At 43.2% G+C, this 15,424-nt stretch overlaps 2 protein-coding genes across 9 annotated transcripts in view; one reads left to right on the top strand and one right to left on the bottom strand.

The window, feature by feature from the left end:
* Positions 1–15,424, bottom strand: part of MCPH1 (microcephalin 1) — a 232,029-nt gene that overhangs the window by 108,130 nt on the left and 108,475 nt on the right. The window lies entirely within an intron of this gene.
* Positions 1–15,424, top strand: part of ANGPT2 (angiopoietin 2) — a 71,230-nt gene that overhangs the window by 54,284 nt on the left and 1,522 nt on the right. For both annotated transcript variants that reach the window (XM_073336234.1, XM_073336233.1), the window contains exons 6-8: positions 591–692; positions 1,260–1,426; positions 13,830–13,960. In XM_073336234.1, the coding sequence (XP_073192335.1) occupies positions 591–692; positions 1,260–1,426; positions 13,830–13,960 (400 nt within the window). The remainder of the gene's footprint in view (positions 1–590; positions 693–1,259; positions 1,427–13,829; positions 13,961–15,424) is intronic.

The raw sequence follows: 15,424 nt of genomic DNA, 5'->3' as shown, positions 1-15,424 counted from the left end.
CCCCAATGACTTCAGCTGGTGTCCAGCCATGTGGGGTAAATTAAAGAGTTGAAGTCTTTTTTTGCTATTTTTAGCCCTGTAGTGCAAGCCCTGTGACACCAAGCCAGGCTCTGAGACTTGCTGCTGTCGGTCTTTTTTTTTTTTTTTTTTTTTTTTTTTTGCAGTGTAGACATTCCCAATGAGGATTCCATATTCTGGGGCCCCATGCCGCTGCAGATTTGGCAGTATTATCTTAACTGGCTCTGCCTACTGTACACTTACAGCAGTAACTATAGCTAAGGCACATCAGGGAAGGATTTAATTCTGATGCACCAAACTACAACAACATAAAACCAATATACAGTAAGTACAGTATTTCAGAAACATTCAATATCATTTCAATATCATTAATTACAATTTTAATTAGAATACAAGCTATTCAAAACAGCTCAGCTTCATAGGTGTTAGCAAACCTGGCATGCTCTGCTAGGCAAACAAAAGACAACAGTAGTTTTACTGTATACTGTGCTATATAAAATATATATGCAATATGTGTCAATTGACATGTGAGTACCTGCATTTATGCAATCACACACTCTTCTTATTGACAGACATACTGTGATATGGAAAGCAGTGGAGGGGGGTGGACAGTTATTCAGCAGCGTAAAGATGGCAGTGTGGACTTTCACCGGACATGGAAAGAGTACAAGATGGTAAGAGCCACACTCTTTTGAAGCTTTAAATCTAATTTATTATTTTTCTGATAATCTCTGAAATCTACACAGACAATCATAAAAGAATATTAATCAGTTACTTAAAGTTGTATTGCCTAAACAGGTTCTAAAGTTGCATTTTAGTTCTTAAATGAAAAATTGTGCTTTCATTTGGGAAATGTCAGAGTAATATAAACTGTTTGCCTAAGCAGAGACTTGCAAGTGTGATGTTTGTTTTTACAAAGAAATATAGCATTTTTTCCCCTAAGTCAGCTATTTCATGTTGCGTCCACATCTTTAATTTTCATTAAGTTATTTATATTTGTGTTTCTATTGGCAAATATTCCCCCAATCTAATAAGTCTAATAGTGATACATTTTGTTTAAAGTTCCTAAATTGGTCCCCGCTGAAATCCAAAATTTGAAATACCAAAGACCTAGGATCCTCATATTTGTAGGACACTTTTTGTGTTGACAAAGCAATTACATTTAAAAATTGATGAACTGATTATTTCAAAATCAAAGAAAAACAAATTAAAGTTATTTAAATATACAACTTGGATTACAGGGATTTGGTGATCCTGCTGGGGAGTACTGGCTGGGAAATGAGTTAGTTTCTCAACTGACTAATCAGAAACGCTATGTTCTTAAAATACACCTGAAAGACTGGGAAGGAAATGAGGCATATTCATTGTATGAACATTTCTATCTAGCAAGTGAAGAACTAAAGTACAGGTAAGCAAACAAAGCACTGAATTGAAAAAACAGTCAGCCAGTTATTAATTCCTGTAAATTGTTCAGCTACATAACTTTCTTTTTATATTAATTACAAAGCAGTTGCTCTGAATGCATTTAAAGTATGTCTGCTACTAATTTTCACCTATAGCCTACATAATCTTAGTAGATTTTTAAAATATAGAACAGTATATACCTTTCACCAGTATACAGTAGGTAAATAATACCTTCAGGTCCCTCCTTCCCCTTATAGGCTGCCCAACACACAATATACCTGATATCGCTCGCGTGTGTAGGGGGAGAACCCAACAAGCCCAGAATTGGATGTTGGCACATAGCTCTCAGGGGGCCGTGAAGGGGTGGCCTCCTGAGTGCATTTGTTCTATTCAGGAGATGAAGAGGCAGAAGTAGGCAAATCAGGAATTACATCTAGTGACAGTCCCCACAATCTACACCCATAGACATGCACACTGCAACCACAAGGTTGCAGTAGCAGCTGCAAAGCAGACCCACAGTCTACCATAGTAGGGTTGATTTGTTCTCTTATTTTTGAGAATCAATGCAGCTCCCAGTTGAGTTACTCAAGCTGAATGGTGGGTCCTCGGTTTATCCAAATGGCAAGGGTTTAATTTCTAGTTTCATTGTTCCTCTTATTTTAATAAAACTTTATACCTAGCAGAGTGTTCTCGTAACTTTAGCCTGTATATATTCTGTCCACAGTTACACTTACCCGTATGTTAAAAAAGGAAGTCTTCAGGGGGATCTTTAAAATTCTATTCTTGAATGGAATTAAATGGTCTTGTCTTTAGGGCAAAAGAAGTTACCAGACTAAGGTCAGGAACTACTTTAAAAAAAGAAAGAAAGGAGTCACTGAAACCATGATTCCTATGGATAAATAAGGTCCTGGGGGCTGGATGACAAAGGGGATTGGTAATGCGATAAGGAGCCTTTCACTTTGGGAAACATTGCTTTAGGCGAACTATCTAGAAAAGAGTTGAGACCCATGAGAGGGAGTAGCATGAGGAGGTTTACCGTTCTTTGAGAACCACTGGACAGAATAGCATGAGGAGGCTTATAGTACTGCTGTCCACGCTTTGTCCAGTAGACGAGTTAGGAGACTACAAGGAAGGTCAATTTGACACATTTCATGATACCCAAATTCATATATTTCTAAATGAAAACCTTTATAAAATACAATTTTGCACCCAAAAACTAAACTGTATCCAAGGAGCTCAGAAACCATTAATCAACGAGCTCATTTTTTTCATCAAGGAAAATAAAATTAGAATAGAAAACTTTCGCTATCAAGAGATTACCAAAGGTAAATTGAAATATACTTTGACTTCACCTCAACTCCCATATACAAAGCAGTCCAAAACTGAAAGTTTCTTACCTGTAATTGGAGTTATTCTAGATGGCTCTGCATAGTCACAATTACAGTGTACTGTGCCACCTTGTGGTGCTTTGTGGTAGAACCTCCTCTAGCAGCGTCAGCTAGAGCTCTCATGCTCCCACCATTTCCCTCAGGGTCACTGATGTTCTGTGGGCGAGGCTATGTAGGAGGCGGAGCACTCTCACCACCTTAGTTGCATCCACCGCAAAGCCAGAGACACAGAACAAACAAGGACTCTGACAGAGAGGGGAAGGTGGTGGGAAGTGTGAATATGCAGAGCCCTCTCAAAGAACTCCAATTATGAGCAAGTAACCTTCATTTCTTCTTTGAGTGGCTCTGCATATTGAGAAGCAGTGGTGAAAACTAACTTGGAGGCAGGAACAAAGTCCTAACTGAATAGAGACTGAAGCACCACTTTATCAAATCCAACATCTGCCATATAGGCGAAATCCAAAGGATAATGCTTCGTAATAGTGTGCACTGAAGTCCAGGTTCCAGCTCTGCAAATTTCAGCAGCTGGCACTTGCTTAAGACAAACAAAGGAAGTAGCTAGTGGAATGTGGTTGAATTGAAGCAAATATAGGAACTTTTGCTAGTGTGTAACTTTCATCAATACATTTTATCCATCGAGAGAAGAAGAAATTGTATAATCTATGTAGTTTTTAGCATAAGACACTAACAATCTAGAAGATATATGAAAATTTTACTCTTTTCTAAACAACAAGCAAGGGACCTTCTGGCTTCCAAAGAGTGTAGCAGGACCAATTTCTCCTTATTAGAGTATGGTGGGGGAGAGGGGGTGGCAAATTAACTGTCCGATGTGAAAAAAACCATCAACCACCACTTTAGGTAAGAACTGGAGATCAAGTCTGAAAACTACCTTTGTCCTTATGAAGAGAAGTAAAAGGTGTATAAGCTATAAGAACATTCAGTTCACTCCCTCCCCAAGCCAACGTGATGGCAATAATGAAAGCCATTTTGATAAATAAACAATAGAAAGAACACAGAGCCAAGGGTTGAAAGGGCTACTTCACCAGCATGGCTAACTGAACTATGAAAAAAAAAAATCAATCTAACATCAACTAACGTCAGATGGCTGCCAAATGAACTTTTAACAATGAGTTAGATAATTCCTGAGATTTGAAGTACATTAAGAATTCAGAACACAAGGAACAGAAGCAGACATAAGGGAATCAGATTTTCCCTCATCCATGCCTGAAACCTGGGTCTACTTTAAGAATAACTGCTTCTACAAGACTGTTTTCTAGAGTTACTTAGCATGTCCTGCAAAAACAAAGAACATCACTGCTCAAGAGCAGACAGAGTCAAAGTCCAATTGCCAATGCCGACAGGTGAAGAAATTATGGATCTGTGTGCAAGATTCCTGCCCTCCTGCTGAAACAGCAGGTCTGGAGACAGTGTCAGACACATTAAGACTCCACCAGAGAATTGAAGGAGGAGATCAATAAACCACTGTTGACATAGCCAAGCCAGGGCAATGATAATTATCTTTACCCTGTCCTGGTGTATCTAACCACCTTCTGAATCACTGGAGGGGGGAGCAGGGGGAAGGCATACATCAAGCCCTTTCCCCCCAGTGCAAGCAGGAAAGCATCTTACCAAGATAGTCCCTATCCACTCTGGAACAGAAGAGATCACGCTTTTTGTTGGACCATGTTGCAAACAGCTTCACATCTGGTCAATTCCAGCTGGAGAATATGATAATTGACTGATCTGTTAGGTACCATTTGTGCATATGAAAGCTGTCTTTGATTAGATGATCTGCAACTACATTGTTTCCCCCTGCCAGATATAGGGCCACAGTAAAAATGTTGTGATGGATACACCAATCCCATGGGCTTAAAGCCTCTGCACACAGGAGAGTGGAGTAAGCATTCTCTTGCTTGCTGTTGTAATACATCAGCCATACATTGTCTGTCACAATCCTCCCTTGTAGGTGAGAGAGGAAGTCTGAGGGCCAGATGAACAGCTGTCACTTCCAACACATTGATGTGCAGTGCAGTGCTCTCTCTTGCACATGCCCTTGAACTGTCATAAATGATTCACGTGAGTCCCCCCCACACCTTGTTTGATGCATCTGAAATTACCCTGAGGGATGGCCTTGGGGGAAAGAACTGTACACCTCTGAGCACATTCTCTCTGACTGACCACCATTCTAGGAAAACTATGATGTTCTGAGGCATGGTGATCAATCTATAAAGGCTGTCCCAAACTGGTCTGTAGAGCCGAGACATCCAGTACTACATAGGTTTCATTCCTAGATGTGCAAATGGAGTCATGTAAGTACAGGATGCTATAAAGCAGTGGTTCCCAAACTTGTTCTGCTGCTTGGGCAGGGAAAGCTCCTGGTGGGCCAGGCCGGTTTGTTTACCTGCTGTGTCCGCCGGTTCAGCCAACCGCGGCTCTCACTGACCGCGGTTCGCTGCTGCAGGCCAATGAGGGCTGCTGGAAGCGGCGGTGAGTATGTCCCTCAGCCCACGCTGCTTCCAGCGGCTCCCACTGGCCTGGAGCAGAGAACCGTGGACAATGGGAGCCACGATCGGCCAAACCTGCGGACATGGCTGGTAAACAAACCGTCCAATCCCAGCAGGGGCTTTCCCTGAACAAGCGGCAGAACAAGTTTGGGAACCACTGCTATAGAGCAACAAACAGAACCAAACCCTCCAGATGTACTTGTTCAAGACTATTCAGTCTAGTATTAAGCAAATTCTGTCATCTTTCTTCTGCATCAGAAAGTAACAGGAATAAAAAACCCAAATCCCTCTGGTATTTGCATGACCGCCTCTACTACTCCTATCAGAAGCAATTTTTCAACTTCTGCAAGAAGAATAGCCTCATTGGAAGGGTCCCTGAAGATTTAAAGGTAGAAGAAACTGGGGGGAAGGGTGAGTCTCAAAAGGTATGGCATAGCCCTTTCTACAATCTCTAAAACCCATTGGTCTGATGTAATTTGCCTCCATGCATTGATAAAGTGGGCTAGTCTGTTTTGAAAGAAGAAGCTAGACCGAAACTGATTGGGTGTTCCTTGATTCTTAATTTTCTCATCAAAACTGAAGCTGATTGTTCCACAATGAAGGTGATGACAAGGAAGTGGGCTTTTTAGATTTAGACCTTGGTTTGAAAGGCCTCTTTCTACATTGATTCTGGAAGGCTACAGGTTGCTGGTATTGTTGAAGTCTTTGACTTGACAAAAAATAAAATAATGAAGACTGAGATAGGACTGCCTTTGGTACTAGAAATAAAATAGAGGGCCTTTTCCAAGCAGAGAAAATTAAATCCAGAGAGTGGGCTGTCAATCTCTTGTCCTTTAATTTTTCTAGTAATTTGTCTGCTTTTCACTAAAAAGGCTCTCCCCCCTCCTTGAAAAGGGAGCTCCTTCAACATAAGCCAAATGTCCAGAGCTAGAGAGGAGGAACAAAGCCAAGCTTGCCTCCTGATAGAGCAAATGATAATGTTCTGGCAGCAGGGTCCGAAGTGTCATGTAAGTCTTGTTAAAACAATGTCATCTTTTCCCATAAATGGAACTGTAGTGGGCCATGACTACCTGATAATTCGCCTTTCCTCCCCTTATGAATCAATCTTTTCCCCTCTCCTTATCAGATGGGGTGGAGTGTGATTGTCCAGATGCTGCCCTGTTACTGGCAGCAGCCACCACAGTGAATTAGGTATAGGATTTGTATGAAAACAGGAAAACCCCTCAGATGGTATCTGACACAACTTGTCAACCTTTTTGGAGGCAGGTTGACAAGAGGCAGTAGCAGACCACACATATTTAGCCATCTGTAGCAAACCATCCAAAATGGGTAGAGATAGTCTACTCCTAAAAGTAGCACCAAGGATATCAAACAGCATGGGAGAAGTCTCCTCCACAGGCACTGCAGGCAGATTCAAAGTGGATGCCATACAGTACACCAAATCATGGAAGGGCAAAGTGTTTTCGAAAGAAAAGGAGGCTGAAGCCACTCCCACATGTTCATCTGGTGATAAATCAGGTTCACAGTCTGTTTTCATATGTTCCTGCTCAAAGAGGGCAGCTATCCCCACACATTCTTCCTCAGAAAGCATTTCGGGCATCATGGTCTGAAATGTCAACAGCCCCAGAGAAGTTGGATCAGAAGATCTCTGAACTGTTGGATACTTTGTAGACAAAACTTTACCTCTCCATCCACATGGAGGATAACTGACGAATTCCTGAGGTGGCCCTTAATAAAGCCATCAGTCCCAGGACCGCCAGTCTCCCCAGCAACTCGGATTCAAGAACATGTCTACAGGAGATAGATCAAAGGGTGATACAAAGCAAGCTATAGGTCTTTGCATTCCTCTGTCTCAGGGATTCTCAAACTTCATTGCTCCGCAACCTCCTTCTAACAAAAATTACTACACGACCCCAGAAGGGGGGACTGAAGCCAGAGCCCTCCTGAGCCCATCCAAAGCCCAAACCTCACCACCTCGGGTTGGGGGTCAAAGCCAAAGCCCAAGGGCTTCAGCCCCAGGCGGGGGAGACTGTAACCTGAGCCCCACCACCCAGGGCTGAAGCCCTTGGGCTTCGGCTTTGACCCTGGGCAGTGGGGCTCAGGTTTCAGCTTCCATCCTGGCAAGTCTAACGCCATCCCTGGTGACCCCATTAAAACAGGCTTGCAATCCACTTTGGGGTCCAAACCCACAGTATGAGAACCGCTGCTCTATCTTCCCCCTGGTACTGATCCACGTCTGGATCAGAGAGAAAATGCACCAGAGATGACAATGAATCCAGAGGAAGGTCTGAGTATCCAGCTCTTTGTGGAGACCCTGTACGGGTCTCAGAAAGAGGAAGCATGCCACTTTCTGGCCTCTTCTTCTTAACAATAGATAAAGATGATGATGGATCTTAGAACCAGGGAAGCATGCCTCCTTTTAGAAATCTTGCATTTCACCCTCTGATCTGAAGCATGAACTGGAGCCAAAAAGTGAACTTGGGCTGCACGGTGACAGACCTTTCCAGAACCATGGATGTAGCTGGAACTGACACTGGAACCAAAGCAGGAACTGACAGCAAGTCCAAAGACTTGGACAACATCAGATCCAACATTATACACAAATCCATCTCCATTGCTACTGAAATTGGAGGTGAAACAGGTCTCTGCTCTGGAACCATATCAATCTTGTCAGAGTTGGACAGAATAGATCATTCTGATGCATGGGAAGTGGCACAGCCAACAGTGGCTACTTTGATCCGATGTAGCTTTTTTCAGTGCTACACCACTCAGAATTGAAGGTGCTGATGGCCCCAGTTCTGACACACTGATTGAAACCATCTTCCTGGATCCAGAAGTGGAAGTAGGAATTGACCTTGGTCTTACAGATGAGAGGGATCCATCAGGATCAGAAAGTTGCAAGCCATGAGGTATGGTATTGGTGAGGATGATCGAACTGTCGCTTGACCTCTCTTCCGGAACTAGGGTAGTCAGATCTGACCACGCAGCCCAGGTTTGGACATGTGTAGCCTCAGGAGCTTTACTGAGGAAGCCACAGGAATTGAATCCAGCCCCAACAGGGGTTTCAGTTTCTTGGAACCCTTCAGTCACTGGAACTCACAGGAGCCATGACTGGCCTCTGAGACCTTGGATCTGAGGACTGATCAGATCCAGAGAGTCTAGCCTTGAGAGCTTCCTGGAGAAGGACCTTCAAGTGAGTCTCCCTGTCCTTGCAGACTCTGGGACTAAAGGTTCAGCAAATCAAACATCTGGAAGCTGGGTGTCCTTCTCCCTGGCAGCTGAGCCTCCACATGTGGTCACGTCCTCTGCTTCAATTCCACTATAACCCAAAACGACAGAAAACATTAAATATACTAACAAGCTACCACTACCTTAAGAAGAAAAAGGCTTTGGCTCACAAACAGACTGAAGTTCATATCCATCCATCCATGAGGGGGTGAGGGTGCTGTAGGTGACACTGTTAGTAGGAGGTTCTACCAAAGGCAGCTAGGTACCCCATCAGTGGGAATGTGCAGGGCCACTTGAACTATCAGTAACTTACCCCCATTCCCCCAACAAAAGTTAGATCTTAATGCCTAAATAGTATGTGGTTGTTTCAAATCCAAACCAAATATTTTCTCATCTGGAAACATTTAGACTCTATAGCAGAGATTTTATTTTTAAATTAAGGCACTATAATACTTATAAGGGCAACCTTTGCAAAATGGGTCATTACCCTTGTCCATTTACATTATTAAAAAATAATTACTGCAAACTAAGATGGCTGTCTGCAAATAGATATTTTCTCTTGAAATGCAAGCAAGTATTTGACATGCCATAAAATGCAGTGGTTTAAAGTATATTTTATTTAACATTATATAAAGGATATACATTTTAAAATTATCTGGAAAATATTCAGCACACTGTAATGTTCATGGTATAACAATGATTTCCTTTTACATCAGTAAGTTTTTTAAATGCTTCAAAGAAACAATGTAAGCTGTTCCAGGAAACAAAATGATATACTGATCCACTTAACACAGGAACATATATGGTCAGAACAAGACAAGACTAAGTCATGAGATCTAGTTCTATTCCCACCTCTGACAGACTTGCTGGGTGACTTTGGACATGGCAACTTATTGTCTCAGTTTCTCCATCTATATAACTGGGAGAACTACAGCTATCTATCTGAAAAGGAGACTGTGAATCTTAACCTTAACTTAATGCCTATTAAGTGCTTTGAGACCTTTGTACTTACAATCTCTCTCTCACTTTCTATCCAAATTATCATCATTGGCCAATAATTTATACTTAGGTTTCTAATTTCACATAGTCTACTCTGGGAGATGCTGGTTGCTGGGTACTTTTGGAAATAAGGCCATTGTCACATTTCAGGGTGCAATCCAGGCCAGTGAGAGGTTATGTCACCGCCTGTAACCTCGGTGCCTCATAATGCTCTACTGTTGTAGCTCCCAAACTGGGCTTCTCACAAACAGCCTAACCAGGGTTGCCAACTTTCTGATTGCAGAAAACCTAACACCCTTGCCCTACCCCCTGCATCACTCTTTCTCAGTGGCCCTGTCCCTGCTCACTCCATCTCCCCTCCCTTCGTCACTCGCTCTCCCCCACCCTCACTCACTTTCAGTGGGTTGTGGCAGAGGGTTGGGGTGCAGGAGGGGGTGAGGGCTCCGGCTGGGGGGTGCGGCCAGGAAATGAGGGGCTTGGGAGGGGGTTCCAGGCTGGGGCCAAAGGGTTTGAAGTGCAGGAGGGTGCTCAGGGCTGGGGCAGGGGTGTAGGACGGGGTGTGGGTTGCAGGCTCTGGGAGGAAATTTGGGTGCAGGAGGGCTGGGGGTTGAGGTGCAGGCTCCAGTCAGCGCTTACCTCTCAGGTGGCTCCTGGAAGCGGCCAGCATGTCCCCCTCCGTCTCCTAGGCAGAGGCGCAGCCAGGCAGCTCAGTATGCTGCCCTGTCCCCAGGTGCCACCCCCGCAGTTCCCCTTGGTCAATGGGAGCTGCAAAGATGGCACTTGGAGCGGGGCAGTGAGCAGAGCCTCCCTGGCTGCCCCTGCATCTAGGGGCCGCAGGGACATGCTGGCTGCTTCTATGAATTGCAGGGACCGTGCCTTAGCCCGGCGACACCACCAACTTTAACAGCCCGGTCAGCAGTGCTGACTGGAGCCACCAGGGTTCCTTTTTGACCGGGCGTTCCAGTCGAAAATCAGACGTCTGGCAACTCTAAACCTAACAGCGTGCAGCTCACACATTGAGTGTCTGTGTATAGCTACAGACCTGGCCCAGCAGCAGTGACATCAGCTGCCTGTCAACAACACTCTAGTCACATTCTGGCTTTCGTAGCCTTGGTTACTACCTGCAGGGTGACCCCAACACACTCGTAGTCCTGAATTTTCCCAAAAAAGTGTGTTCTTCACTTTCCAGCCCTCTACTGTACAGTTCAGATATTAGAGGTCTATTGCCTCTGTAAGGGGTCAATATGCAACAGTTTGTTACTTCAACTGTTCAATTTAAACACAAAATTGGATTAGTTTTATTAAAAAATAAAACAAGTTTAACAACAAAGTGATTTTAAGTGAGTACAAGTATAAGGTATTTGAGTCAAATGGTTAAAAGAGAAATAAAGATAAAAAGCTTTTTAGTAGTTAAACATAACTAGCTAGACTTGGTTCAAGATAAAATCCTTACCAGTTTCCCAGCAACATTACTGACTAAATTCTCAGGTCAGGTATGCCTCAGAAATCAAAGGGCTAGTTCCTTGGTCTTCTTAGATGAGAGACTGATATAGTTTGGGGTGCTTTTTGCGCCTCGCTTTTATAGTCCAGTCACCTGTTGAAATGCATTTTCCTGAGGATTACCCCTAAATAAAGTTCATTCCAGCTGTGTGGACGGAGACATGGAGTCTCATGACGAAAACATTTCCATGTTGTTGTTTGCTAAAATTCAGACTGATCTGTTCCTGCCCCTCCTTCATTGCCAAACAATAGTCACTTGACAGATGATTGGCAATCAACTTTGACACCTGGCTAGAGGAGCCAGTTTATCCTGTGTATTTGAGAAACTGGTTTACCCACTCCCCAGACTTGCTGGTAAACACATTGTAATCAATTTCAGTTTATATTCATAACTCTTAATACATGTTTCATATATAACACAAGAATATTGACGATCAGTGTGTTCTTAGATTTTAAATGATACCTCAATAAGACACATTTTGCACAAAGATTATTACAATAATTATGTAGAAAGAAAAGGGGTACTTGTGGCACCTTAGAGACTAACAAATTTATTTGAGCATAAGCTTTCCTGAGCTACAGCTCACTTCATCGGATGCCGGCCACCCTTCCCACAGCCCCCATTGGCCTGGAGCAGCGAACCACGGCCAGTGGGAGCCACGATCGGCCGAACCTGCGGATGCGGCAGGTAAACAAGCCCCTGAACAAGCGACAGACCGGCTTTGAGAACCACTGCTCTATACTACTTGATATGCAAAGGATATAAATCTTTCAGTTTCTAAAAATATAGTAGCAGCCTCACTTGAAAGTTAGAATTGTCATATGACTATGAAGTGCTATATAGCCTGTATCTTTGCTGCAATATTTGAAAATTAAAATCATCACTGTTGCCCATGAATTGATTTGACTTTTTTTTATTCTTAAAAGATTTGCAAAGGAAGAGTCTCTTTGGAAAGTGGGAAGGAAAGGACAGAGAAAATCATCCTTATTATCAATTAAATTTTACCCATCACTGATACACAGTTTTCATATTAGACTGCCACAGCATATTAATACCAGTTATTCCTGAGGACGTTCTGCACCAAAAAATTAAAAATTCTGCACACAATATTTTAAAATTCTGCAAGTTTTATTTGTCAATAAATAAATGCAGAGGCTCCAGCATGGCAGCAGGGAGCACAGGCCACTGGCTGTACGAAGGTGGGAGATCACCCTACTGCCTCCCCACCCCGAGGACACGGACTCAGTGGTGAGGCTGCACCCAACCCTGACACAGCACAAGGCCTGTGCCTTCCCGAGAAACACCCTGGGGCCATGCCTCTCTGCACCAGGTGCAGGGCAGATAGGCTCAACCAGGCAGAATCCACGTATGGAAGGGCTCAGTGTGGGGGATCCAGGTATGGAGTGAGTGGATTCTGTGTGAGACAATCTGGGTGCAGGCAGCTCAGTGGGAGGTCTAGTGGGGGGATCTGGATGCACAGAGGCTCTTGGGGCAGTTTCCAGGTACAGGGTAATGGGACTCTGCAGGGGCTTCCAGGTGAAGGTTGTTGGGGCCCAGCCGAGGGGTCTGGGTTTGGGGGTCTCAGCAGGGGTGGGGGGTGTCTCCATGCTGGGGGAGTGGGGCGTGGTAGGGTGGGAGTGTGGGTGCAGCTAGTTGGCAGTCAGTGGCATGGGGGTCTGGATGTGGGAGCTCAGGGTGGTGCAGGGGGTAGGGCATCAGGGTGGGGGTTTGAGTGCAGGGAGCTCAGTAAGGGTGGTCTGGGTACAGATGTGAGGGTCTGGAAGCAGGGGGTCTGGGTGCAGGGAGGCTCCAGATGCAGGGGTTGAGGTTTAGCAGGGTGGGGTTTCGGTATGGAGGGCTAGGAGGTTCTGGATGTACCAGGTGAGGCTTGGCAGGGATGTCTGGGTATGGGAGGTCTGGATGCATGGGGGTTGTGTGGATGGAGGAAGCAGCTCCCCACACAGTGACCCCCCACACCCATAGGAGTGATGGGGGCAGGAAGCAGGAGAGGATGTTGAGCTTCCTGGTTTCTGAGGGTGGGTCTGACACAGCCCTGGCCACTCCTTGCAGGGGAAGAGGAAGTCCTATTCTCTCCTGCCTCCAGCCCAGTCAGGACTAGCAGCTGTTCCCAGCTCAGGGTAGGAGTATCTGGCTGGGGTATCCCTAGCCCCATGGTGATTTACCTCTCTGCCAGCTGCTCTGGGTGCCTAAAACATTGTACCTGTGCTGCTAGGGAGTGGTGCATGATTGCTCTTGCAGCGTCCTTTTATGTTCCTGTCAGAAAGTCATTTTTCTGTGGGAAGCAAAGAAATCTGCAGGGGACATGAATTCTGTGCAGGGGCAGTATTCCCCCAGGAGTAAACAGTGTAAGAATAAGGCAGGGAGAAAATTAGGTAAAGGATTTAAAAATCCATTAATAGTATTGCTTGCATTCAATGCACTTTAATATTACAAGTTACTATAGTATTAGTAGTTATTACATAGAGTATATTTCTCAAGGATTATCAATATATACCTCCATATAATCTCCGTTAATTTCACACAGGTGGAACAAACATCTATAAAAGCAGAGGTGATTTTATCTCTTCAGTATAATTTTATGCTGACAGTGTTATTGTTCATACCAACACAATACCCTTCAAACAAAGTTTATAGCCGTACATTAACAAGAGGAGAACCAAACTGTTTAAACAGGATATTTATTACAAAAAATTTCCTCATTACTGTGGAGATCAACTACCATTAGCTTCAATCTAACATTTGTTTTTCCGTTCTGCACTTCTACAGGATCCACCTTAAAGGACTTACTGGGACGGCGGGCAAAATAAGTAGCATCAGCCAACCAGGAAATGATTTTAGCACAAAGGATGCAGACAATGACAAATGTATTTGCAAATGTTCACAAATGCTAACAGGAGGTAGGAATGGTTTTCTGTTTCTCAATCTTCCTATTTTTATTGGCAGTAAAACAGTCCATGAGGTAAATAGATGGTAATTTTGACGTATTAAATCCTGACTAGTGACAAAGTCCAAAACTCACGATTGGAAATGCTAGTTCAGTGAGTTCAAATTTACTATTTTACCGTTTCAGACAGCTCAGCTAAAGTAAAAATGAGAGGAGTTAAAATCGGGGGGGGGGGGGGGGGGGGGGAGGGGCGGGAAAATAGGCCATCATTCTCTCACAACTGGTGCAACAAGGCATGGTATTGTGAAACTGGTATGAGTGGAAGACAGCACAGTGCGCTTCCAAATAGCATGGGAAAGTAGCCCAATGGTCAAAATGCCCCCAAAACAAATCAGAAATCATCTTTTAAATCAACAAAATAGTTTTTAATTGTTTAATTAGGCACAAGAAATCTCTAGTGTTCCTGTGGGAACTAAGCATTTTATAGGCTCTTTAAAAGCATGACAATTAGAATGTAGTTGTCATGCAAGAATACATTTCAGTAATATAAAACATTACTTTTTTCCATATTTAAATATAATTTGAAGTGAGAATACATTTACTCAAAGCATACCAAAATTATTATGTAGGTGGATAAATTCTGGAACAATTTTGTTCACAGGTTTATTGACATTACATTTTAGATTGTTTCTGTATCTGAAAGCAGGTTTAACTTCCTCTATAATTCTGCAATCCAGTCACACTTTCTGTAATTTAAATGTTGCTTAAGAGATAAAGAGAGTCACACTCAATTTACAAAGCAGTGATCTGCTTTCTGACTGTATAGATTGCAAGTCTGAAGGCAGTTTAAATTTATCCAAAGGGAGAACTGGATTATTGCCTTGGAAAACATAACACTCATATTACCATCAGTATAATAAAAGTGTAAAAATATTGTTTTTATTAATAAAAATAAAGTTTCCCTATTCCTTACTAACAACTCAGGACAACAAGCGAAATTTGAAGAAAAAGATGTGAAACTGAATAAGTTCAACTACTTTTTTCTCATCATTCCTTTATACAGAGTTTCAGTACTGAGGGGCTTAGAAATAATGCACATCTTTACAGACTTTAAGCACTGAAGCAAGCTGAATTCACTGCAAGGGAAGCAATTTTCATTTAAGTAGAAATGTAGGATTTAAAAGTGGAAAATTATATAGTCTTGAGAGAAGGCAGAAGGAAAAAGAGAAAGATAAAATATCATGATTATCGTCTTCAAGCCAGATTCTGCCCTTAGATCTGTCACCATCAACCTCTGAAATATGTCGTAAGTTAAGCTTTTGAGGAGTTGATTGAAGCCCTCTCCCTTAACTTACAACCACATCCCATAAAATGCTACAACTCTTACAGCCAAATTTTGTAGTGCCTATTCCTCAAGTATGTTACTCTGCTATATACATTTCAACATGGTTAAAGTTAGCAAGGAGGAGAGACCTGA

This window comes from Lepidochelys kempii, chromosome 3 (assembly GCF_965140265.1).
Source record: "Lepidochelys kempii isolate rLepKem1 chromosome 3, rLepKem1.hap2, whole genome shotgun sequence".
NCBI lineage: Eukaryota > Metazoa > Chordata > Testudines > Cheloniidae > Lepidochelys > Lepidochelys kempii.
This window is presented reverse-complemented; position numbering and strand designations above follow the sequence as displayed.